This window comes from Trachurus trachurus (genome assembly GCF_905171665.1).
Source record: "Trachurus trachurus genome assembly, chromosome: 2".
Lineage (NCBI taxonomy): Eukaryota > Metazoa > Chordata > Actinopteri > Carangiformes > Carangidae > Trachurus > Trachurus trachurus.
Genome location: NC_139914.1, coordinates 10,468,519 through 10,495,276, shown reverse-complemented (window position 1 = coordinate 10,495,276; position 26,758 = coordinate 10,468,519). Strand labels below are relative to the sequence as shown.

Below are 26,758 nucleotides of genomic sequence, written 5' to 3'. Positions count from 1 at the left end.
CTGATGAACCGACTGCATGTTTGGATTTCTTTTACCTCAGGAGGTGATCTTTGAAGACACAAGATGCATCAACACTTAGAGATGCACAGTTTACTCAGAAAGCTCCGACCAGCTCTGTGCTGCAGATGTGCAGCGGTTCATCTGCGGTGTCAGGAGACAGACACCAGTAACAGAAAACAGACACACCTCACATGAAAGCCTATTTTTATGTGCACACTCTTACCTTAAAGTGCGAGAGTGTCAAAATATTGTTCCACTACATCTGTAAACAGGGTGGTAATTAGGCCCAGAGAGTCGTCATTGCATGGCGTAATGTGATTACATCTCCCTGACAGAATGCAGCGATTAGACCTCACCGACCACGAGGACGTAAGACTCGCTCTTGTACTTTCCGACCTTTTTTAGACTTGTTATAAAAGGAGCAGAAACAACCCTAAATAGAAATTACACGTCATAAGCTATTTCTGTTGTCCAGGTGGATTTTAACATGAAACTTCTTCGAGAGTGTGAGTCTGTTTTGCATATGAAACACAAAGATCTTGTTCATTTCTGTCCTATAAGTGGTTTTGTAAACACAAAGTCGCCTTTTTGTTTTAAAGTGCTCAAGGTTACTTTCTAATTTTGGGGATCAATTATCTATTTCTGCAAGAAATCATGAAAAAAGTCTAATTAGCATGTGCATGAAATACATTTTAACAGTGCATTCAAGGAGGTAAAAGCCTGAAAGTGAATAGCTGAGGGTTTATGTACAGTATGGGTTTAGACAAGGTTAACAGACTTAATGGCGTCATGCAAAGGTTGCATTTCAATCAAGTTGCCAGAAAAATAAAACCTATTAATGGCATAAACATGAACCGCAGTGAGTGACATAGTGCTTTCTGATGGCAAGATGACACCTGAATATGAAATATAGTTTTCCCAGTAAAATGAACTGAGCAGAAGTGTTATTTAAGCAGTCTGACAGCTTATTTGTGAAGGGAGGGTTAAAAAAAAAGCAGCAGGAACAACTGAATGGTCAAGTGAACAGAGCTTGACAAATGATTCTAGTGACTGGGAATCTGCAGGAGTGATGTATGAGCTAATCTTCTATTTGTGAAAGGAAATAGCACCAAGGGTGGAGGGCTGGGGTCAAGCGGGAAAAATGCAGCTAATGTAGAGTTAGCATGACATTTCTACGCTTGCTGTGAACCGTGCTTGGCCTCTGCCAGTGCTGGAGACAGCCAATGATGGCCAGACTCAAATTGCATCAGGCAACAGAGAAAATCTAAAGAATGACATGCAAACTTGACATTGTAGAGGATACATTTACCCGCCGGCGAGGGCTACACTCTCCCATTTACCTTCCCCTGACATTTGTTCTAGCAGACACCTTCTTGAGTTACAGCTTGGCAGAACATGGCAAAGGGAAGCCATTCCTCGCTCCCCGTCCTGTCAGGCTGGAAGGAAGCGACAGCGAGAAACTCGCACATTACGTTCTCGTAGCTGGCAGCTGCGGCGTCTGAACAATGAGCCGGTGCCTGCGCTGCCGGCCAAGTCTGTGTCGAGATAGTGAGTGAAATATGGGGAGAGGAAAGCGCCCGCCTGGATCTGCCAACTCAAATGTCTCGTTGCAGTGAATGGGGCTATCTGGACGTGCCCGTGATGTATTGTGCAAACAGGGGAAAGTGAATCAGTGAGGCGACTTCTGCACCCCGCTTTGTTTTTAAAAAAAGACAAGATCACTGCTGCACTGTGGTGGGTCAACATGATGGAAGCGTTTCTGTACCAGCCCCTATCTCACATGTACAGGCACTAACTAATTAGAATGTAAATGTAAGCATGTCAACTCAAAATTATAACTTCTCCTCTGCTCCATCGCCAATGCAAGAACAATTAAAGAATGATTGATAACATAGCCAATATTACAGCTATAATCATACAAAATGATGATTACACTCAAATAAATAAGTGACTTTTATATCAAATTATGATGCACAAAAAAATAAAGTGATAAAAAATAAAGTTTCTATAACTAAGTGCATTAAATGAGAAGTTATAGCTGCCTTTCTCTGTTCACAACTGCATTATAGCAACTTATCAATTGCCAATATTGCTAATTAACACAGAGTCTGTATCTGTTATTGGTAAAGGACACAGTGAAAGGCAAAATGGAGCCCATAGAAACCAAAATATCAACTTGCTTCATTACTTTAGATAACAGAAGGAGTTTGAACAAAGTTAAAAACTCTAATGAAAAATGTAGTAATTGCCAAAACGCTGCGAGATGAGACTACCGAGGATGTTTCTGTCAACACTTCTCATGATCTCACATCCTGTTTGAGCCCGTGGGAGGAAGAGCCAGTTTAGCCAGGCCTTAGGCAACACAACTCCTCCTGTGGGACTCCATTTGGTCATTTCTATTATCTTTTATTTCTTCTATTTCCCCACCACATTACATAATGTAAATGTTTGTATGATAGTCCTCCCTGTCACTGGGAGAAGTTCACATCTCAGCAGTGTCACTCTGTCTTGATGAAGGACACCCGGCTGTGTAAACAAAGCAGCCAATAATCACATCTGTCAAGCGGTAGCAGTGGAAGTGATTGATGTCAGTGTTGTTGCTTTCATTTTCAACCACACAATCAAATCTAAGCGAAACCCTCTACAGTATATATACTTATATTTTTGGGGAAAAGATTCCAAAAAAGTGTAAGAAACTGTCTTAACTGAACTGTCAGGTAAATATTTTTGTCATCTCTGAAACAAATCTCCCTTCTCCTTCGTCCTGTGTCTGCAGCCATCATTGGCTTTTTTATGAGAATTGTGTAAAATTGAAAATAGCTCTTGTAACTTTCTCAGGGTGTTAGGAAGCAACTCATTCAGAGGTGGTAACTGCTAATTACAGATGTTTATAAGGAACAGGGTTCAATTTACTTTTCCTTGACGAACATTGTCAGACACAGGCCGAAAAACAAGAGCTCATGTTTTTTGGTAACGTGCTTATTTCTGGTGAGAGCAGCTCTTCTTCCTTTGTGGCTGAGGGAGTTGGAGTTTCTTGTTTTCAGTAATCTTATAATCTCAAACATTTATCATCGCAAAGGAATTTTTAAGATGTTCGGTTTCCTACATGGCAGATCCCTGTATGAGGAAGTGAGAAGTGTAAGAGTTTGTGGTTATTGAGGGAGAGTATGAATCTCAAGGCTGAATGCTTGGGTCTCAAGAAGGATGTGTTGAGACTGAGGTGGTCGGGGTGTCAAGCTGTGATATGGAAACCAAAACTCCAAACTCTGGAGATTGACTGTTTGGCGGTGAACAATAGAGAGCTGTCAGAGGGACCACCCCGTCCCAGTGCATCCTGGCCTTTGACAAGACTCTAATGAAACCAAGAAATAGAAGCCACGGTCGGGTTTTCAATTCCCTCCTCCCACATCCGATGCAAGGTGCTGCGGATGATTGATGAGAGCGTTTTCCTGCAGGCTTATGAGACTGGAGGAGAAGTTGGCACTGCTCAGTCTGAGGGTTGAGATGTGAGAGTAAACATTATCTTTTCAGACACACCTTTCCTCATAATAACAATTACTGTTTTCATACATATATCAAGGAAATTAATAAAAGTTCATTATTATGTATTGGTGAGCAATGTGCCGAGAAATATATTTTTTTTTATAAAAGAATGTGGAAGCAATGTTGAACAGTTTAATCTTTTACAAGCCCACCAAGTCTCTGCAAAAACACTGCAGAAATGTAATTTAACTCTCAATAAGATGCATGACTTAACAGAAAACCCAATACGGCCTTTTTATGGCAGGAGACGAGAACAGTGCCAAGCTAATTAATACTCCAGTACAAAAAGCCCAATGGCTCCTTTTGGTGAATAATTTATATTCATGGGCCGCCAAATGTGTAGTGGAGTTACTCTGTCTGAGCTGCAGTGTCATAACAGCAAAACAAACAACATCCACCTTCCTCCGCCCAAAGCTCTCAACCGCACTTTTCCTAGAAGTCATTTCCAGAATCAAACAGTCTTTTTGATGAGAGACCAAAACCTCAATTACACTGTATTTTTCCAAGATTAAATTATGCAGTCAATTTAGTTTTACTCAAAAATCTCCTATCCTGATGTCGTGTTGACCCGGTGAAGAGCCGGTGAGCCATAAACTGCTGGCACTCAGCTGATGCCCTTGTAACGGTGAAGGATGAAGACATCCGGGAGATAATGTTTTGATGGGGCGGCAGCAGGATTTAGGATGGCCCGCGCACTTCCCCATAAAAGATTAGAGTGATGAAATCAGACTTTTGTCAAAGTCCAGGGGTTGATATCTTAGGACAAATGTTTTTTGGGCTTGAAACTGAGCAAATCCTCCTGGCAGTGACAGAGGTGGGGAGGGGCAGGAGGGTGGGTGGGTGGGTGGTATGACTAAAGGGTGGAAAAACGGTTTAAAGGGTCTATCCAGTTTCAGGAGCCTCTCAAGGCTCTGTGTAGTGGAAGGAAGAGGAAATATCCATGTCTGCAAGGAGACAAGGTTGTATACTAAAGCCACATGAGGCTCCTGCTAGGAGCCGAGCGCGACATTAAATGTTTTATACTTTATTTGCACCGGTTTCTCTGGTGCAGTTACTTAGATAAATACAAAGTTCTTTATCTGAGTCCCACAGAGAGACGCTCAGATTCTGTTTTTACAGTATCTCTGTGCCAAAGCAGAGAATATCAGTGAACCTTCTCCCCTCATATCACCTATAATCTGTTAGAAAGCATCCAACAATTTCTGCAGGGTTCTTATGGTTACAGTTGGAGCATGCCAAGGAGGAGGCACGGTATCTGTGGTTTGGACATAGAGCAAACACAAGAGAGAATAAATGCTATGCCTGGATCTCTCTAATTTAATGTAAGTATAGCATGAGCTCATTCCAAAGGCACACTCGTTTTCTTTTTCTTTTTTTTTTCAAACAAAGAAAATTATGAGCTCACATTTCAAGAAGCCATATATTACAGCCAGATTTATGCTCGACCCAAAATAACATAAAAATCTGATTTACCAGCTATTCTTTTGCTCTGTTAGGCTTTGAAGCTGTTTCAGAGGAAATGCACTCCATCCAAATTTTAACATTACATTTTAAATAGAAGCCTTTCTCTTGCTGAGAAGGGTACAATTAAATGTGTTTTCAGGATCAATCAAAAAAAAAAAAAAATCCAAGTCCCAGTTAAGATCCTGCTGCTCACAGAGCTGCAGAATGAACGTTTAGCCTTAGAAATGGGTGCATAAAGACGTGGAAAATAATACAACTCATTTAACATTTGCAAAACATCCTGATCGGATTGGACAGCTATGTTTCAGAATAAATAAAAAACCAAGAAGGATAAAATATAGGAAATAGGGCACGTGCAGTGTGCGTGTTGTTTGCATTTGCTCTTATTAAGTTGGAAACGTTAAACAGGCAAGAAAATTGCTTCTGAAACTGTCAAACTCACTGTCAATGTTTCCAAACACAGGAGACAGAAGTGTATGTAAAGATTCAGGCTACCACCTAGCAGATGTTTTTACATTCTTTTTTTTTAAATATCTTGTAAAACCTCTCAAGCCTCGGCTCTCTGCCAGGGCTAATTGCACTAAAAGAAAATAAAATCACCATCAATCCTCATCATCACTGGAAGTCAGTGGACAAAGCTAAACCTCATAACCCTCAGTGCTAAAATGCCTCTCTGGATTCCCTCCAGATGTGAGCCATCTGTTGTGTTCAGTCACTGAGGTGAGACTAGTTGTGTCTATCCAGACGGTGACATCACCCAGGATAGAGGCCGGCTAAGGTCCAACATTGAGTCCTTTCATTAATAACGCTGCTGATCCAAGCCTTTCAGGCAGCCCCTCCACATGCACTCAGGTATCCCTCCGGTGCACTTCATCAACATTATAAGCATTTACTTCTACCGCTGGAAGCCTAATGCAGCTGAGAGACTTGGAAACACGGCCCATACCCTGCACCCGGGTAAGATCCCTCACTGGCCTTTTTTTTTCTCCACTTCCCTGAGTGGTTTCAAGTTTTATGGACTGGCGTGGCACAAAGTCACGGTTACAACAGCTAAAAAAAAAGTGTGCAAATCAGGATAAAAAGTTGACCTGAGGAACATTTGGAAAAGATGGCATGAGCTTCACTGGCCTCAGTACAAACATCCTGAGATCGATTTTCTCCATCTGCCATGCTAAACCTCTCACTTTTATAGCATCAACTTTGGATTTTCACATGTTCTATGCTTGTTGAATCGATCAATTACTGTAAATCAGCGTTTCATTTCCTTTAACTACAGTCTTTACTGGCTCTCCTGCACATTTCGTGGTATTACGTATTGGTGGACGATAAATATAGCGATTCCAAAATGACTTGAATGTTGCGTAATGAACTTGCACTCACCAACGGCAGCTTTGTTTTCTTTTCTGTCATTTCAAACTCAGAATAGGCTTTAAATTGTTAATTAATTTGAACCGTACAGCTGTTTGCAACTAAATCAAATTAAATGAACAGCATTCCTTCGTTTCATTTTGTGCATTGACAAAGTACCACACAGGAGACAGAGGGATGACGCACTGCCAAGAGGAACGTGTCCTTTAAGGGATAAAAATGTTGCAACCACAGATACAGACGTGGGGATGACACTGAACAATCCTTGAGAAATTGAAGCGATGACGTGGCGGTTAAGTGGTATGAACCCCGGTCTGCTTCTCCTCACTTTAATTCAGAGTTGGAGACAATCTGAGGCCGGCTGCCAAATAATTGTTATAATGAACGCTCCAACAGGAAGTGAGCAGACAATAGAGAGAGCTTGTGTCCAAGATCCTACAACCGCCGCCCAGCTGGGGTCTCATCCCCTCTGAGCGCTCGGGGAGGGGAGTCACACACACTCTGGCAGACTCGGTCCATCACAGCTCTGTCTCTCTAAAGTAAATTCAAGCGTCACACCCCACATCCCCGAATCACTATCATTTACATTCCTCCCGAACACAAAGAGGTGAGTCGAGAGTGGGAGGATCCAGGGTGAGGGAGCAGCTGGACAGTCGTGATGGAAACGGTGAGAGAGGAGCAGGAAGATAACGAGGGAAAGGAGAGAGGAAGAGAGAGAGAGAGAAGAGAAGACAAGAACGGGAAAGACAGGGATAGACAGAGAAGAGGAAGGGAGGAACAACTCCTCTAATAAAACATGTAAAGGAAGTTGTTTCAACAGGCAGTGGTTGCTGAAGGTCACAGCACTGAACTGGAAAGGTCACATTTAACAACAATAACAGAAATGAATGAAAAACAACCTCTTTTCTCATACAAACATCATATCCTACTACAGTACTGTACGTCACTCGCCCACACTACTGTACGTCTTTATGTGATAATATTTCTAATGTAACGGATCACCTGTCATTTCTTCTAATCACACTAATCCCCTCACATGTGAGCCATTACTTCTGAAAAATGATGTGTCATCTCGCTCCGGCTCTTCTCTGGTACTGAACAGAGCCAACGAGTTATGAGAGGGTTCAGATAAATGACGAATGAGGACATCTGGTGAGTTCTGTAAGGGGTGTGTCATCTACCGAGAGACACACAAACAGAAAGGGAAAGAATAGACGCACTCGGACGGTAGACTGAGGAATCGGGGAACAAAACATTACACAAAGAGGCAGAAAGAGGCAGTCTGGATACATTAAGCACCAGCTAGAAAAGTTATGCAATGAATTAGCAAAAAATTGATAGTGGGAACACGGTGTCTGTGACGGTCTACATTCCTTCACACACTGATTACACTGACATGAATACTCAGCACTGTACAGTGACAGTAATTTGGGCTAAACTGTGATTTTATGCCACATTCTCTCAAGATGGAAGTTTCCATCCAGACACGAGTTACTGTTACTGTTACACTGCACGTTTTGCTCACAGTTCTTTGTTGGTAAAGGAAACAAAATATATTTTGTTGTTCACTAATATGAAAAGGTTTGGCTTCAGTTGCATTTTAAACCAGTTCTGAAGAAACCCGAAATGACAGTCTAATCTGGACGGCTCGCTTATCCAAGCTACCAAATAATGAAGATGGAAAAGCCTGTAAAGGTTTTGTAATGAGAGATCAGGATATACTAACAAAACTAAATCCACTGCTGCTGACGTAAGAAAAGCCTGTGCCAACAAGAACAAGCCTCGACCAGCTAAACAACCTACATAGATGGAAATTCACACACACGATGCTGATTATCAGTTAAATGCCAAAAGTGTATTTTGATGTTACGTAAACCTGTTCCTCAGCTCATTGACACTCTCCTCTGACTCAACCTGACCCTCATGCATCACAAGCTTCACATGTGTCCCCTTAAACCGGCCAGTGCTGAAATAGCAAAGTGATGACACCCCTATTATCAGTGGACTGGATTTCGCAGACGCTTTTGGTTTTTTTTTTTTCCCAATAATGCAGTTGTGAAAGGATGACCAGATTAGGAAACACATTTCCTGTGTTTAAAGATGCTGGACAGTGTTTGTAGATAAGTCAGAGTATGAGTAAATGCGCTGGATATCTAAGTAGGAGTTGGATACACAGCACTGATGGTCTCTGTAGGTCTAACAGCAGTCTGTTTGTCCTAAACGCTCTGTAAATGTGTGTCGGAAAGCGTAGGAGGTTAAACTGAAATCTGTGTGAGCTCAGAGAGATGCTACATGCACTTCTTTAAAGCCCTGCTCCACTGGCTGCTGGTCACACTGTAATTTCTGCAGGCTGAACCAGGATTTGAGATACGTAGGCTCCATCTTTAAACACCGTCTCAGCACTGAGGGCTTTGAAGTGCAGTTATCTTAAAGTGCGTAAATACAGCCTTTGTCTTGGTGCCGGCTGAGGGGCTGATTAGGACAGAGGTGAGGCTGGGGTGTGGATGTTGCCCCTGGGAAGGCAAACATTAAGAGATTAGGCAGCGTTTGAGCTCTTAGTCAAGTGCCACCTTCATCCTACTTATTAATAACTTTGCAAAACCGCACAGAAGCCGGAGCCTCATCTGATGTGAAAATGCAGCTCTTGTAGCTCAAAAGAATAGATCAACAGAAAGCTCTGTGAGCACACAGGTGGGAAAAAAAATGGCAGCAAACGTTTCAGGCTTGATGATTTGAGAAAGATCGGTTCCTTGATCTGATTAGAAGCCTCCACTGACTCCAGATCAATACTAATCCATCAGTAAAACCATCAAAGTGTCTCAGGAGGAAGATCCACCCTGCTCACCTGACAGCTGGACAGATTAGAGAGTGTGTGTTTACACCTCTGTTCTTCCTGAGTGAATCCATGTCCTGTTGTGTAGCTATTGTAAACTCGACGTATTATATTTTGACAGTCCAATTTGCATTATTTATACAATCAAATATTTTTTATAGTTTGTGCAGCAGCTGAAGCAGAAGGAGAGAGATAGCTGTCTGAGAGACGACCACTTCACGTCAGTTGTTGCTCATTTCTATTTGTAAAGCGACGCGAGCCTCCTAGAAATTACATTTCTATAGTGAGAAATTGTTTTTCTCAGTTGTGTTGTAGTGACAAAAGGTTTTTGTGTATTAAACCAGACCAGGCTCCTTCTCTAACCTCTCCCTGCGTTAATTAACTTCCCAGATACATTAATCAACAACATTTCCTCGTTATGTTAATACATAGCCTGCTCAGAATTACATTTCCTGTACATTAGTTGTACGTGAAGCTAATTTCTTTTCCTCTATAGACTCGGCTGTGTTTTCTGAAACGGTCCATCGGCACATCTGACGACCTGTGTGTCTGGAGTCCATGCTACGTTATGTAAAGCCAGCTGGTGCCAAGCTCTGGCTGTGCTGAACGTGGACGCGTGGCCTCTGGGCTTTTGAAATCCACCACATTTGTGCAAACAGTGATCGCAACATCCTCCTTAAGTGTTTGCGATTTACATCAAAGTCCACAGGGCTGGTGGGGGTAATGATTATCAGCTGTACCAATTGAGGGCAGCAGACACACGCCTGCTTTGTCAACTGCACATACGCACACACCAACGCACCACTTCTGAACACCTTGTTTTATTTCTCGTTCCCAGTGTGAGACAATAGCTGTTGTGAGTGTGTAAATTACAGCCTGTCTGCCTGGTCCAACCCTTCAATCTGAAGTTGCATGATTGATTCCCGCCCACAATCTTATATCACCCTATGGCGGGATGACGTGTTTGGTTCGTTATGCAGCTGGCAGAGGAAAAAAAAAAAAGATTATTCTGAGGAGAACGAAGAAAAATGAGCCGAGTTGTACCTTTACCATAGCAAAATGGTTTGTCTCAATTATTCAACACATGGAGCCTGAAGAGACAAAGGTTGTACTCATTCTGTCTACAGAAATTTTTATATTAGTTTGTCCCTATCCAAACATATCCCTTAACAAATTCCTTTTTTTTTTTTTTTTTTTTTTTACACGTCCTTCTCCAGATGCCGGGGAAGTAATTACCTCGTTTGTATCTGTTATCAATGGTCTCATAGATTTTTTTTTTTTTTACTTTTTAAGTGAAAGAGTAACAAACTCTGAGTGTGTCTTGGGGAAATATGAAAATGTGAAATCCTTGTGTAACAGTAGAAGTGAGTGATGGGGACAGGAACAGACACCCAGACTCAACAGAGAAGAACATGTTTGGATTTTTTCTTATTCAAATATTCATAAAGACACTGTAGTCGACTGATCTGTAAAAGTTTGACAATTTTTAAGTGGAAAAGTTAATCCATATCATCTTCTGAAGTCTGAATATAAAATGTTGACATCAGCATTAAATCTAAAGCAAGAAAAATCTAAAAATGTCTGTGAGTGAAGTATCTAGAGAAGAAAAATAAGCCAATAACAGACTGTTTTTCTTCCTTTAAGAGAGAAACAGAGTCTGTAGTGCTGCAAAACTCCCCGGGGATACAGCAGGGAAAGGTGAAAGGTCAAGGGCACGTCACTTCACTGTCATCCTCATGTTTCAGCTGAGAGACACTCACGAATACAACAGAGACAGACGTTTAACCAGGTACAGACTAATTCTAAATAAAGGCACAGAAGAGAAAATGAGAGAATGGAAGTTTCAGAGTAAAAACACAAACACAGATGAGTCAGGTCCACCTTTAACAAGCAAATTTCAACTATGTGGACTCCACAACATGTAATCACAACAACAGGCAAAAGGCCTGAGCCAGAGAATGACTGTAAAACCTGACTTTGGCCATAAAAGGCCGGCGAATGTCCACGCGAGGTTTTAGCCTGGCAGTCAAACTCACGTTCCGTTTTAACAGCGGAGCCCATGCTGAGGCCCAGGCTGAGATCAGAAACCAGAGACAGACAGAAAAAAACAGAGGTGGTGGATAAAGAGAGAGAGACTGTGAAGGAGAGAGAGAAAAGGGGATAAAAGAAAAAAAACAGAAAGAGGGACATGGTGGACTGAAACAGAGACAGAATTCCTGCAAGAGACAGAGATATACTGTACATGGAGAGAGAGAGAGAGAGAGAGAGCAGGAGACAGAGAGAGGAGGGAAGGAGACACATGGATTTGATTACCAGTCGATGATGTCATGTATGTATGTCAGGTAATCAGCCCCCGGGCCGTGCGTATCGCACAAGCATGTGCGTGTCAGCGCTGAGTGTACGGGGCAAGACCAGGCCTCGTCTGTCTGATGTGCTGCAGAAATCACACTCACGGTGCAGCACAGGGTGAGTGTGTGTCTCCCTCTCTGACTGTGTGTGATGTGCAGGCTGCAGATACTCCATCAGATCATTAACTCACACGTTTAGCTATAGGGCACAGACTGCAGCTCTCACACAGGTAGAAACACTTATCGCGCTCGGCCGTATCTGTCTCCTCCATCTGGTTTGGACATTAATGGGTTTAAAGATTCATGCCTCATATCAGGTACCAGTCAGCACACACACACACACACACACAAAGTGGAGCTACATACTCTAACATGTGTGTCTTTGCCCATTATAATGTGCTCAGATGACAGCTGTACTTTTCGTCACACCTGGTGGGAGACTGTGTACGTAACAAAAATCAGGGATATCCCATATCATGTGTTCACTCACATAACCAGAACAGTAGAAGTCAAGTCTTTGAGGGAGGATTAAGACCTTGTACTGGTGTGGACACGTTGCCACCGGTTCTAGTGAGAAGACAAAATGAAATAAGTCCTAACCTAAGTTATAAGTTTTCCATTGAATCTGAAAAAGAAAATGTAACTATTAACCACGCGTGACCTATTCAGTGCATTTTGGGATGATTTTAAAGCCGACCTTTGTTCTACTTTTTTGGTCAATGCTGTGTTTTTCTTTAAAATAGCTCTTTGGCACTGCGCTGGACAGTGTCAACAGTGTCGATGCAGATAGGAAACATGGGGAGAGAGAGGGTTATGACATCCAACACATGTCCCCAGTCATCGCAACCTGGAAACTTTGCAATTATAATGTGGGCATCGAAGCCGCGAGGCCACAGGGACGTCCTGAGGCAGCACTTTTCTTTTCTTTGACTCGGTAATAACTGTCGGCCTGAGAGAGCAGGTCACTATTGGACTAGGACTAGTTTCTCCAAACCTCCTGCTGCTTCATAAAGTACTGTAGATGCGTTCATTCATTCATCTGTGGAGCTCATGTTTTGCCATTTGTTCTCCTGGAATTTCCAGCTTTGAGGAACACGTTCAAACGCCGGAAGATCGTGCCTTTAAGATTTAACAACTGCCTTTCCAGAACCGCACACGTTGCTCATCCAAACCATATCCAAAACCTCCACATTCTTCGGTGTATTGTCAGCATTATAGTCATCCCATAGAGGTTACATAATACATCTTCATTTCCCCACTATTTGTCATTTGGCAGAGGCTTGTCACAGCAAACATGTTTGTGTGGCCTGCTCTCTTGTTTGAGCCTGAACATCTGTTTCAAGTGTACAGTACTAAAGGCCTTCGAATATGTGCGGACCCAGAAATAGAATCTAATTTTGGATGACCGAATTGTTTGTTCCATGCACAAACAGTTTGTTGCAGGGAAAAAAAAGGGAGAGAACACAAAACTAAAATGCATCACGGTTTAGAGGTGGTGGGCAGACTGAGTGTGCACATTGTGAAATGTGAAGTGCAAAAATCTGCAATCAATCCTGCTACACCCAAGTGCGCAATACAGTTCATCAATTCCACAAAAACTTTGCCAACGCATCCTTAAAAGACGTCAGATCTTGCTCTCGATAACACACGTGACAGTTACCATATGGTGCTTAAAGAAAAGTCAACCCATCACACCCTTCAGTGTGTTCAATATCAGGTTTTAGACTGGCACTAACTCTTCAAACAAATCAAGCTTGTTGAGTTTACATGGGCAACCGGGCGACTTCCTGACCAAAAACAAATGGTATCCTTGGCTTCTGTCGGTGTTGTGAGCACAGACCGGCCATCCAGACCTACTCATATAACCTCATTCACTGTCATCCAAAAGCAGCCTCCTCCAATTGGTTGAAAACACACTTGATTAATTGCAGGTTTTTTAAGTTTTTTTTTTTTTTTTACATAAGTCATCCAGACACATGTTTTCGGGTTATGTGCGAGTCGTGTCTGGCTCCCGCTGCGACTGACGAACTCTGCTCTGTCTGCCACTAAACAGACTGCGAGTCTCAGTGTGGATGCTGGCTTCATGTGTCGTATTCATCAGGGTTTGGGGGGAAAAAAACCCAAAGAAAATCTTTCTTTTTTTACATTTTGTGAACTTTGAAAAGTTGTTCAGGAGATGGTTAGTCGATGTTTAAGAACTCAAAGTCTGTTCCCTGTCAATATCGTATTGTGTCTGTTGTGTAATTGCGTCGTTTAAAGCCAGACATTAATGACAGCGCAAAGGGGACAACCAGGGACTTGTAATTGTGCAGCGCAACGTTCAATTGAAAGGAACGGTCATGAGGTCAGAGTGAATGACGTCGTGCACTGATTGACCACTTATGTGTGTTTAATCTACGCGAGTGTCGGCCAAATATGTACGACAGGGTTTTATTTGGACATGAAAGTCGTGCCGAGTGCAGCTTTAGATTAATCCAGTGCTTCCCTCGGCTTGGTTGGTAAAGCTCGTAACATTTAGTAACAGTGACCTCAGCCATTGTGAAGCCATGACATATTTTATTTAGCGGGCAGGAGACAGGAAGAGTCTTGCCCTTGTTATTCCCTCACACTGCTGGGATCACTTAGAATTGCGAAGCACCGTCTGAAGCGTGTAGGGACAGAATACACTCGATATGTTATTTGCAGTGATACTGTATGTCACCGACGTCACCAAACCATGAGGTCCTGTTGTTCTCGCACCGTGTTTCTCAGGAAGTGACTTGCCTGTGTGCACCATGCAGTGTCACCAGTGCCGTTGTTTGGACAAACAAGGCCCAATTTTCTCTGAACAATACAAAGACTGACAGCTCCCTGAAAAATCTCTATAACATTTGCTCCCATCGGATGATAATCGATGACACACAGTGTTGAGACTTCTCAGTCACCAGTTGGAGAAATGTACGAGTTAGGTGAGAGCAATCTGATAATGAAGGTTAAGACTCAAGTATTGTGAAGTGAAACAATGTGGCACTGATAAGGAGAAGTTGTGCACTGGCTTAAACAATGATTATACTCCAGCATTGTGTTTGTGGAGCCATTAGCTTAAAGCCACTTTAACACCCACAGCTGAGGTGTTTAATGACCCAACCCTCAGCTCAGATGTGTGGAACAAGATGGGGGGGAAAGTTAGCTTAGCATAAAGACTGAAGACAGATCTGGCTAACCACTCTACAGCATGGTTTGTTTATTATTCAAACTGTCAAACTATTCCTCTAATATAGTCACTTATTACGGCTTATAACTATATCAAATTCTGGATAATGAGTAGTTTTTATGCACCTATCAGGGATATAAACTGACATAATACGCTATTATCACAATGAAGGATTAATGTTATTAGTACAAATAGTTCAAGGACACAACAGAAACATTTCCGGCAGTAAATCAGCCATTATCTGAACAAAAACAACAGTTCAACACCCTCACTACACTGATGACTTTTCATCATTCAAATACTGGATACTTTTTATCTCGAGTTTCCCTGAAGCATCATATTAGCGAAGCTACAGTATGAAACCTTTCTCAAACTAAAGTATAAAGGTATGACAGTGAGAGGTTATTGGTACTTTTATTTTTTTAATCAGCACCAATATTGATAAACTATAGGCAAACTTTTAAAATGTCAGGGGATCTCTTATGTGCAGGCAGTGAATCGACATTTGACATGTCAAAGATATGTGTTACATGCCTTGTCTTGTTCTTCACTATTGGTCTCAATTACAAATCCTCATCCAAGAATTTCTTATTAACTTTGCAAGCCGATTCTTTTTTCCTCCCTCCTTGGCTGAATAAATGACTTAAGTTGACAGGACCCAGAAGGAAATACTGTAACTTGAACTCCTCGTCTCTCCTCACCTACTTCCCTGCCTCCGGAGCAGTGACAGACCCGGCAGATATTTCACACATTAAATACGTCAACAAAAACCTTTCCCTCTCCTCCGCCACATCCTTTAGTTAAACAGTTACTTCAGGAGACTCGCTCACCAACACACCGCACGCTCACACAGACGAGCAAGCACACCCCCTTCTTGCAAGCCTCTGCAATGCAAAGCTCCATATAAGGACATGCTGATGATGTAATGGTCCATAGGCAGGGAGCACATCCCTTATTGTTTGGTCTGACTGCAGGAATGCCCACATTACAGCTACTAGGAGAGTGAGACACACACAGAGGAAGAGTTGAGGGTCGGGCGTTGTACGGCGAGATAATGAGCTTATGGCAGTGAAGCTGGGAAAGCCTTTGGCACAGGTAGGCTCACTCAACATTATACTAACTCTGCATTTCAGGGAGGAAAACTTTCTAAACTTTTAAGAGTTACCGATCACTTCACTGACTTGGAAAGCTACAGAGCTCAGAGTAGCATCATTTCATTCTGGTCTTCTTGTATTAAATCTCTATAATACTTTAAACTTACAGCTTTTGTGTGTATTTGCTGCAAATGACTTCTCAGGGATCTTTAACAAAATCTGAGGAAGTTCAACTTTTACATTCTTTAAAATGTATAAAATATTATATTGAAACTGTTGTCAGATAATTCATACAGGGCTGTAACTCGTCAGTTTTAATTTCCCTTTATTGAATTAAATGCTACGTACTTCTGAAGAAATGTTGCAACACATTTTGATTCATCATTCAGAAAGTGAGGAAGTGGCCATTCTAACATGCTTGCGGAGAAGTCCGACACAGTGGTCTGTCACTGCAAACTCCATCAAAGAAATTAACTGTTCAAACATTGATGAGGTTTCAATCTAAATATCAGAGAGAAGAGACGTTAAGTGTGTTTTTCTATACAGACCAGGTAAAATCACTGTTGAGGAATTTATCAAGGTCACATTATTGCATAAATAGCCATGACTTTGTTTGACACATGATCCTAAAAGTGAATTCTGCAGTGATTGTGTCCTTTGTGTACAGGTCCCTTGTGTACCTCTGGTATTTAAGACCAAAACATTTGTTTCTTAAAATAAAAGCCAAGAGGTTTTTGGGATTTAAAGCTACTTTAAACATGTAAGGGCTCATAATTATCTAATGAATCTAGCTCCTCTCCTTCCTGTGGTAATAAATAGAAAATTCCTTGTTTAAATATGACATGTAGAGCTTGTGACTCTTGCTCTAAAAAAAATATTACTGCTGGCATGAGTGTTTATTACATAATTCAAATCAAGACTCATCTCTATAACTTTATTGCACTTTATAACATTAGGACTGAATTATCTGTGGCATTAAAACACCGAGTGGCAGGTCTCATGTTGAGACATTTCCACAGTGTAAATCCAGGATTTTGGAAATACGTATAATCAAATTTATTCCCACATAAAAAACACATATTGTTTTAGAGCAGTCAAATCCAGACCTCGTGGTAACACACCGCTCCATTAACAATGTTGCCGCAGCCAGGAAGTTAATAAATATCAGTGCTACATATTTTACACATGTTGATTGCACTCTGGGGACATATCACTTAGCCTGTGTGGACTTAAAATACAGCCCATGCACTGCATTAATCAGTGTCCTCCCTTCAAACTCTGTCACACAGGAGGGCATTCAGCCCACCATCCACAAGTCTCTGTTAAAGCAGAGGTGGTCATGTGTGTGCACATTGGTCTGTTGGTGTATGCACATATATAACCTAACCACTTGCGGTAAGGAAATGGCACAGCAGCAGTGACATATGGAACATGCAACACAGCTCTAAGCAGCGGGTGAGCCACAGTTTCCAGCTCTGGGAGCCATGTAAAGAGAGGGAAGCCCTCTGTAAAGCTGTAATGGGTTCTGGTGTGGCTGCTTGTGCCTCCCTTGAAGATTTCCTTTTCTTTTTTAAATTGCATTCATGTTAACTTACATTTTAAGGCTAAGGCAAAAATATACACTTGCAAGAAAGCCAGAAACAATCCTGTAAAAGTTAAGATAGCCACTTTAGCACCCTAACCCACCAAATGACTATGTACAACCCATTTTTCCATGAAACATTAACAACCCACAGTGGTGATCATGCATCCATTTTCAGGGGAAACCAGTCTGACACTGGTGCCTGTTGCACAAGCTGGACAGGCAGCAGAGTGGGTGGTGAGGTGCCTTGTAATGTTGATAGCCATGAAACGGTTATGTCACCAGCTTTGTGCGCGGCACTTCACAATTTATTCCTCCCAAATAATGTTCTTTCAAGCTGTGTGGATGTCTGCATAAGAGGGCTGCTTTCTATCAATGAAATATGGACAAATGCTTTATAGATCAGCTCTGTTATTTGTGCTCCTGAACGTGTCAGGCAGCTGCTTTGATTGGATGGTGAAAGCTGGGTAGTTGAGCGACTACTGCTCATTAGTTGTGGTTGGTCTCCAGCATCAGATAAGGGTCAGCTGCAGGATTAAACACTTACACCAAAGGTCACTGTGTCTGTTGCCCCCACTCACCTCAATCCATACGACATGGAGACTTGGCCGCAAATCGGCTCTAAATTATATCTAACAACAAAAATGGTCTCAGATGTAGCTGCACTGGCCAAATGCCCTCATCTATGTGTGTGTCCTTGATGAGAAAACGTTCAGGAACAACAGATATGGATCAACATTTCCTTATGCACCACAGAGTGCACTGGGAATAGAAGAAAATAGGCCCATAGAGCAGCAGAAGTGATTTCACTGGTGTGATTTGAGCAGCCGGTTTTGAGCATGCGAACAAGTTTCCTCTCACAGGACCTGCCTGTATTAATGTAAAGTGCCTTTGCATACTGTATCCAGCTCAGGACTTGTAAGCTAAGAATTTTCAGACAGTGATAGGCAACATTTCCAGTCCTACTAGGGAACAAAGTACATTTCTCTTTCTATTTTGGCTGATGACATCACAAGAAAAACAGTGGGGACTGAGATAAGAGATTGAATAAACAGTGATTACAGGCGACAGGCTAGTTTTAAAGACAGAACTCTGCTGCTTTCACTTAACAACACAAAGCTGCAACATACACTATCCACTACAGGAAAATGTCATTTTTCAACACATGCATGATTTAGATAAGGAAGGACAGTCTTTACTCTTATACAGAGTCCTTGAAAAAGCCATGATAGATGATTAAAAACAGCCAAGTTATCAACCAAGTGTAGGAGCCAGGACAAAACAAGGGCAAACTTTAAGTCAACAGAGCCAGACACTAAACTCTGCGCACCTTGAGTATTCACAGACCTGCTTTTGGTTTAGTTCACAGCTGTCATTTTGTCCCAAACCGCTCTGACTATACTCTGACTGAAAGATGCATCATTGTGAGAGATGTATTTTCCATTTCATCAGGACATGGGAGACAGAAAACTGAGCTTTAACATCATTTACAGAAAAACTCATCAGTACATCAGCCAAAAAAAAAAAATAATCCAACCAAACCGCACTGATAATGAACTCACATCCTTAGAATATTTTATTGAGTGTCGTATGGTCTGGACATAAGTACAACACATGGATCTAGTTACAGTACATGTGTCCCCCTACCCACTCCCGCCCTTTAGTGGCTACTGAGGGAAAAAAAGGGCATACACTCTGCTGCTGAGATGTGACCCCCGCTACCACGCTTACATCATGGCCCACAACCCCAGTGCACTGTACATGTGGAATTAGTGATCCCTGAGAGTGTGCGTTTGTGTGTGCGTGGGGATTTCTGTATAAACTCTGTGGGGCTGTAATTGTCCTTTGGGAGCGGGGGGAATTCCTTTAAATGTATAAGAAAAAGAAAAAAAAAGGGAGGGTAGGTGGTGGTGGTTTTGGTAAGGAGGAGGAGGAGGGTTGGTAGTAGAGGAACCCCTTAATTAAAGGATTGTTCCATGCCAGTGGGCCATCTGTGTGGAAATGCCTGGCAGCTGCACACACAGCAGTCATAACATCCCCCCCTTGGGGCTGTAGACACTTTGGCCTGGTAATGTATGTATATGCCAGACGCACTGACCCCGGCTGCACACTGTACTAAGAGCACGGCATCCAGTGGCACATGTGTAATACACCTTGACATCATTTTTTAGTGCTTCATACCTCATCTGGCTCACATATAGAAATAGAAGCTGCAGTTATTTGTGGAAATATAAATATTACATATGCTTGTCCGTCAAAAAGATTTTTTTTTGCATATATACGTTTATGTTCTTTATGGCCACAGGAGAAATGCTGCTTACATCCAGTCTGAAACAAATACACATAATACATCTCACTTCTTATCCATGCATAAGGCCTTGCCCTTTATTCTGATCTGACTTGTGCGGTCTATCAGCACACTAACCACTTGACTCCACAGTTTAGGTTGGCTAAATGCTGCAGGTAGCCATAAGAAAACCAATAACTCCATCAAAATCCATCCTGATCTGTAACATCATTGCACTTTGTTAAAAGTGTGTCACAGCTTTTCTGGAGAGATCAATTTCAGAGTTCAGTGTCAATATTTGGCTGTGTGTCAGTCTTTTCCCCTAATTTCCCACAGGACTTAGCAGGTCGTATGATACACCCATGGAAACTTTTAGAAATCCCCTGATTGTTAAACTGAAGCCTGAATATTTACAGCAGTAACTCAGGTTTCCAAACCATATGAGAATTAGTTGGCAACAAGGCAATGAAAAAAAAATGAACCACAGGTATTTCGGACTACCAACCTGAGAGAGTTAAAGTAATGGTTTTTTATGATGTGTTAAATTTTCCATGACATAAAACCTTTAGTCCTCATGAAAAAAGCAGGGAAAATAACAGTGTTTATGATGTGTCATTGCTTGGAGTGGGCCCAATGGGGAATGACAGTGGGGAGAGTGTAGAGTTTCTCAAGCACCTTTCAAATATAACATAAGCCAAAAAACAAACATTTTCATAATGAGAAATTAATCTGTTGATGAGCATGAATACGCTTTTCAGAGAGTCTAATTTATTCATTGTACCTTCTTTTTTTGTTTTTTTACAGGTTGAAGCTGTTAATTGACCAGGAGAAAGCCTACCAAGAACGAAAAGACGAAGAGAATAATAAAAAGGTCCAAAGTCTGAAGGAGGAGCTGACAAAACTCAAGTCATTTGCGTTGATGGTCGTGGATGAACAGCAGCGTCTCACCGAGCAGCTGAATCAACAAACAGCTAAAGTCCAAGAACTGAGTGCCAGCGCTTCGCAAGCCCAGGAGGAGCTGAGCTCGGCTAATGCTCGTCTGCAGGAAGAGGAGCAAAAGGTACTTCGCTTGGAGTCTGAGCTGCGTGACCAAGCTTGTCGATACCATCAGGAACAAGAGACCATGACCGCCAAATTGACCAGCGAGGACGCCCAAAGCAGGCAACTGCGCCAGAAATTGTCCACTCTCAGCAGGCAGCTCGATGAGCTGGAGGAGACCAACAAGACCCTGCGCAGAGCCGAGGAAGAGCTGCAGGAGCTGAGGGACAAAATTAGTCGTGGTGAGTGTGGAAACTCTAGCCTCATGTCTGAGCTTGAAGAGTTACGGAAAAGGGTACTTGAAATGGAGGGAAAGGATGAAGAGTTGATCAGGATGGAGGACCACTGCAGGGACCTCAATAAGAAACTGGAGAAAGAGGCCACCCAAAGCCGAAGTCTGAAGGCTGAAGTCGATAAACTGAACCACAGAATTATGGACTTGGAGAAATTAGAGGATGCATTCAGCAAGAGCAAACAAGAATGCAACTCACTCAAAAGTAACTTGGAGAAGGAGAGGACAGTGTCAAAGGTTCTGACCAGTGAGCTGGAGGTCCTGAAGGTCAGGGTCAGAGAACTGGAGGCAGCTGAAACCCAACTGGGAAAAACAGAGCTGACACTGAAGGAAGATCTAACCAAGTTAAAGACTCTGACAGTCATTCTAGTGGATGAGAGGAAGGCAATGGCGGAGAAGCTAAAGCAAATGGAGAACAAGGTCCAAAACAGCACTGGCAAACTGCAGGCTGAGCAGGACAAAGTTACATCAGTCACTGAGAAGCTAATTGAAGAGAGCAAGAAAGCACTGAGGTCAAAGGCCGAGCTGGAAGAGAAAATGTGCAGTGCCACGAAGGAAAGGGATGAACTGAAGGACAAGCTGAGGGCTGAGGAGGAAAAGAGCAATGATTTGGAGTCTAAGATAAACATGATGAAGAAAAGGGTGCAATCCCTGGAGACTATAGAGAGGGAACACCAGAGGAGCAAAGCTAAAGAGGAGCACATCAAAACACCGATTGCTAACCGCTTCCAACAGGAGGACAACAAAGTAAAGGATTTGACGCAGGAGGTTGAACGGCTCAGGCGCAAATTAAAGGACATGAAGGTGGCAGAAGGTGATCTGTTAAAATCAGAGGAGTTTGAATCGCTGGAGAAAAGATTCACCAACGAGCAAGAGAAAGCTAAAGCCCTGATGGAGGAGCTGGAGATATCCAGGAAAGAGCTGTCAAAGTACCAACTGGCTGAGAAGAAAGAGTGCAACCAAGAGCATGTCCTCTACAAGCGCCTGAAGGAGGAGGAGGCAAAGTCCAGTCACTTGACGAGAGAGGTGGTGGCTCTGAAAGAGAAGATCCATGAATACATGGGGACGGAGGAGTCCATCTGCCGCATGAAAACTGACCACTCCACGCTGCAAAGGAAGCTGACCCAGCAGGAGGTCAGGAACAAAGAGCTGGCCAGAGAGATGGACACACTCACTCGAGAGCTTGAAAGATACAGACGATTTAGCAAAAGTCTTCGCCCTGGAATGAATGGGAGGCGCTTTTCAGACCTTCATGTGTCCACCAAGGAGGTCCAGACGGACCCGCCCAACCTCATGTCTCCCAACGGCATGGCGATGGCCCCGCTGGAGCGCGCCGTGGTGAACGGGAAGCTGTACGACGACAGCGAACCCGAGGAGAACGCGAACTACAGCAACGAGCTCCAGCTCACCAAATGCAGCCCCTCCCTCATCAATAACGTCAATAACCTGAACAACAACATGAGAAGAGCGAGGGTCCCGTTCCTTAAAAACAAAGACGCGCCCACTCAGGTGAACGGCAAGGTGCAGCCGCGGCAGAACGGCAACCACGTCCAGCCTGGAGACGTGGTGTTGACCCACAGTCCCGGACAGCCGCTGCACATTAAAGTGACTCCTGACCACGGACACAACACGGCGACGCTGGAGATCACCAGCCCGACCACAGAAAACACCCCGTCGTTCACCAGCACCGCTGTCATACCCACAAGTGGAGGTCCACCCAAACAGAGAATTACCATCATCCAAAATGCTTCTATATCCCCGACCGCAAAATCTATCTCCCCAACAACGAAGTCTAAAGGTTCCCCTATGTCAGATGAGCCGTGCTCGCCGGACAGGGCCCTATCACCTTTCACCATGGCAACATACTCCAGAGCGATGACGCCAGACTCTTGTGGCTCTGTGACACCAGACAGAGCCATGTCCCCTATACAGATAGTGTCGGTCACAACCGGCACCCCCGACCGCTCCCTCTCCACGGAGCCGGTGGAGGTCGTGGGAGGGCACGCCGTCTTCCGCGTGACCCCGGAACGGCAGAGCAACTGGCAGGTCCAGAGGTCTAACAGCTCGGGACCGAACGTCATCACCACGGAGGACAACAAAATCCACATTCACTTAGGCAGCCCGTTCATTCAGAGCATCAGCACTCCGTCACAAACGCTGAGTCCGTGCCACGCGCCTGGACTGCAGGAGCAAAGGACTCAGGTGCTCGCGAACTGCAGCACTCCTACTGTCAAAGGCAACAGCAAAATCACAAGTAGCATCATGATTAAGCCCACCTCCACCCCAATCCAAAGGCCATCACAAATTACAGTAAGTAATGCCTACGACTGACCTGATACCCCCCAAAACCCTCCATCCCATCCTTTGCTAGTGAATCCTGCCCATGAGATCCAATAGAAGCTCAGACCCTCCACCCCACCACTATACCCTGATACATTTACATGTCTGTTTCACTTGATTTAAACTGGGGTTTGAATGTTTTCCTTTTATTTTGGTTGGTTTGCTTGGTTCTGTGTGATTTAAGTTCAAACATGTTTGCCTGCATGAGAAAACAATACCATTTGAAAGCACTAGAAATTCTGATTTACTTCAACATAACACCAGGTTTTAACTTATGTGCACTTACTGTATTGTACTCAATGGCAGATCTGCCATATAGTCAGACTATTCACACTGATGTATCATACCAGTTTTTATACTTCATATTACACATAGTGCATTATGGTTAAGTTGTTTGATTTTCTGACAATTAAAGTGTGCAAAAGAAGTGTTATCTTTTAGTTTGTCATCCATGCTTGCCATTTTCATTTATTCACTAAATCCAGCATGTTTTGATTGTGTAAAATTAAAAAATACTCTGAGGAAAATGCAATTAGATTGAAAATCAGTTGTTTGATTTGATTTTTTTTTGGTGCATGCACAGTAACTTTTTAACACTGGCAGTCCAATGTGTTATGTTACTAAGTGTGTAGTCAAAAGATTATAGTTCACTTTCTCATTTTAACATGAAAACTGTTAACACTTTGTTAGACTTAATTAAATCATACCAAAGTGAAAGAGTTGTCTGAAAAACCTTTGTGCTCATACTTTACCAGATCACAAGACAAAAAAAACCTGGGATTCTCACATGTGTTTGCTTGCTCAAGTTAAAATCATAGGCTGATGTCATAGTGTCTTCTAACCAGAGCACAGAAACCAAGTGACTGAGAATAAAAAAGCAGGGTAATGTGAACATGTAGTTCTCTTAAATGATACAGTGGAAACTTAAACCTCCTCCACAAGGCTGCAGCAGGAGGTGAATCTTGTGTTTTGAAAGAAGCAAGAGATTGTGGAGCTACAAAGTAGTTCCTCCTCTCTGGTAGACTTTCAGATATTAGTGGTTACACATCCATGAACCATGAAAATGTCCACAAGATTTAAAACTCTCAATTACTGTCTTGATTGCATGCAGACAGTGTAAAGCGTGCTCACTAGAGTAGATCACAGGATGTCAAACTCACAAGTTTTTTAAAGAAAAACTGACAGAAAACATAAATTCAGACCTAAGAATCTCAGTGGTTATTAATTAAGGCCATACATCATCCCCCATGTTGAGGTGTCTTTGTTCAATAATCCCTAAAGGCAGCAGGGGTACTGCTCTGAAAATCCCAGTGTTGAGTAATCTTAGGAAAATATTTAAAATGAAATCACTCACTGCTGGAGATCAAGAGAAAAAGTGCCCTTTATTGCACAATGCTACAAGTGTAGGCACTGAACACCCCTGGAACTATGCAGTAAACATCAAAAAGCCCCATTAAAAAAATATCTCTTTGACGCACTAGTGTATTTGTTGATAACTTAACCTCAGTGGTCTTTTGAGCACAAAGTCTCAATTAGCTTGGGTTGTAACCAAAGACGTCTGTTTTATTTTTCTTCTTCCAATGATTCATATCCTTTAAAATGAGTCACAAGTACATCTTGTGAATGTTCCTCCATGTATATGCATTCCTCTACATGTGGTTTTATGTGTGCACAGTGGAAATGTTACCACATACGTGAGATTTGTTTAAATCAGATCTTTACAGACGGTCAGAGCGAGATGATGAGCGGATGGAGACAGGCACAAAAGTGATGTGGGAGAGGAAGAGAGAGGATACAGTCGAGAGGATGTGGGATGGTTTTATCTGCTGCGGTACAGTACATGTCTCATGTTCAAGTGATAGTTTGGGTTACTTGACTTAGGCTTTTGCAAGGAAGTCATACATATTCAGTGTGTTACCCACAGTAGGCTATATGAGGCTGGGAGCCGGGAGCATCAGCACAGACACAAAGTGATGTGTTATTGTGCCATGGGGCAAAAAAACATGTTTTTTCTGCTGCCTCTTCTCAGTGGTTGTGTGCTGATCTGCATCTACTACAGGTAACAGACTGACTACGTAACAAACCTCACATTAAATAGCTTGAACTATCCCTTTAATGCTATGTCACAGTATAAAGCTAAAGCAAAAGAACAACCTAAAGAGAGAGGAACTGCTAGCTATGGCAGCTTGGTTTTGATTCTGGTACTACTTATGCACATATGCACGTCTTTACACAAGCAGAAGTTCTAAGACAAATAAACTTAGAGCAAGCGCATGAGGCAGATAGTATAGTGTAGGATTATGTGTGTTTACAGATGCTGGCAGCAGGCTTTGGTGGTACAGTACAGCCTATCAACAAGAGCTGGTACTCTTGGCCTCATAGTTGTGCAGGCAGCACATTTAGCTGAGGTTCTCTGTGTTATAGTGAAGATGCTAACAACACTGACTGCCTAACTTGTCATCTGTTAATCATAGAGTCAGTTCATCATAGAAGCAGCAGTCTCATTTCAGGAGAACTATCCAAATATATGCTGCAAAAATGTTACTGGTACTCCAAGGTACAAGATAGATTTAAGATAATCCACAAGTTTTTTTTTTTACCAATCATGTGAGACGCCTTAACTCTCCAAAGATTATACAATTAGACATGCCAATACTCTACATTGAATAATAAGTAGTCAGGTCAATTTTGAGTGGACGGAGCTGAGAGCTGATAAAATCCCCCAAATCACAGTCCCAAATCCTCAGTGCCACTTAGATGGAGCAAGACAACTGTTCAAGGAAACTGGCAAACCCAACTCAAAGAAGTGCACATATACACACACATACACACACAACACAGTGTGACAATGAGGAGATGATTAAATCAAGCATTAAATTGAATGAGTGGGAAGGAGCGCAGCTGGAGAAACCGGATCCAGAGCAGTCTGGGCGTGATGAAATGATGCAGGGGCTAAACAAGATGCTATTCATTAGACCACTACTTGAGAAAGCATCCAGCAGCTGGGGTTGCTGTCTGCAACCTCAATTACCCCCTGACTCACTTTAGACTTGGTCGATTCATAAACTGTGCTCATCTGGCTGAGCCCAGGAAGACAGATCAGTGCTCGGTATCCGTGCCAGACTGATAAAATGAGTATCAAGTGACGCACTGGAAGCCAAAGGGTGTTTCAGACAGAAAGCCTACAGTGATGCTTGCTTGTGTTGGCCGACGCCGAGGCTGTAATCACACTAAACATGCAGCGATGATGCTGATTAGCAGCATTATTACTGGGGTGAGAATAAGACATCAAAAAACAACAAACATACTGATGTAGATTTTAACAATCAGCAACTGATGTCAATCTGAACGCAGCCAAGAAAACCTGATTACCACA

The 26,758-nt window shown here is 42.7% G+C and overlaps 1 protein-coding gene across 4 annotated transcripts in view; it reads left to right on the top strand.

Moving 5' to 3' along the window:
• The window catches only part of filip1l (filamin A interacting protein 1-like), a 58,071-nt gene that overhangs the window by 28,660 nt on the left and 2,653 nt on the right, over positions 1–26,758 (top strand). For 3 of the 4 annotated variants that reach the window (XM_083990086.1, XM_083990088.1, XM_083990087.1), the window contains exon 5: positions 20,517–23,352. In XM_083990086.1, coding sequence (XP_083846212.1) covers positions 20,517–23,352 — 2,836 coding nt within the window. Of the gene's footprint in view, positions 1–15,722; positions 15,845–20,516; positions 23,353–26,758 lie in introns of those variants that run through there. The other variant, XM_083990089.1, reaches the window with a different exon arrangement.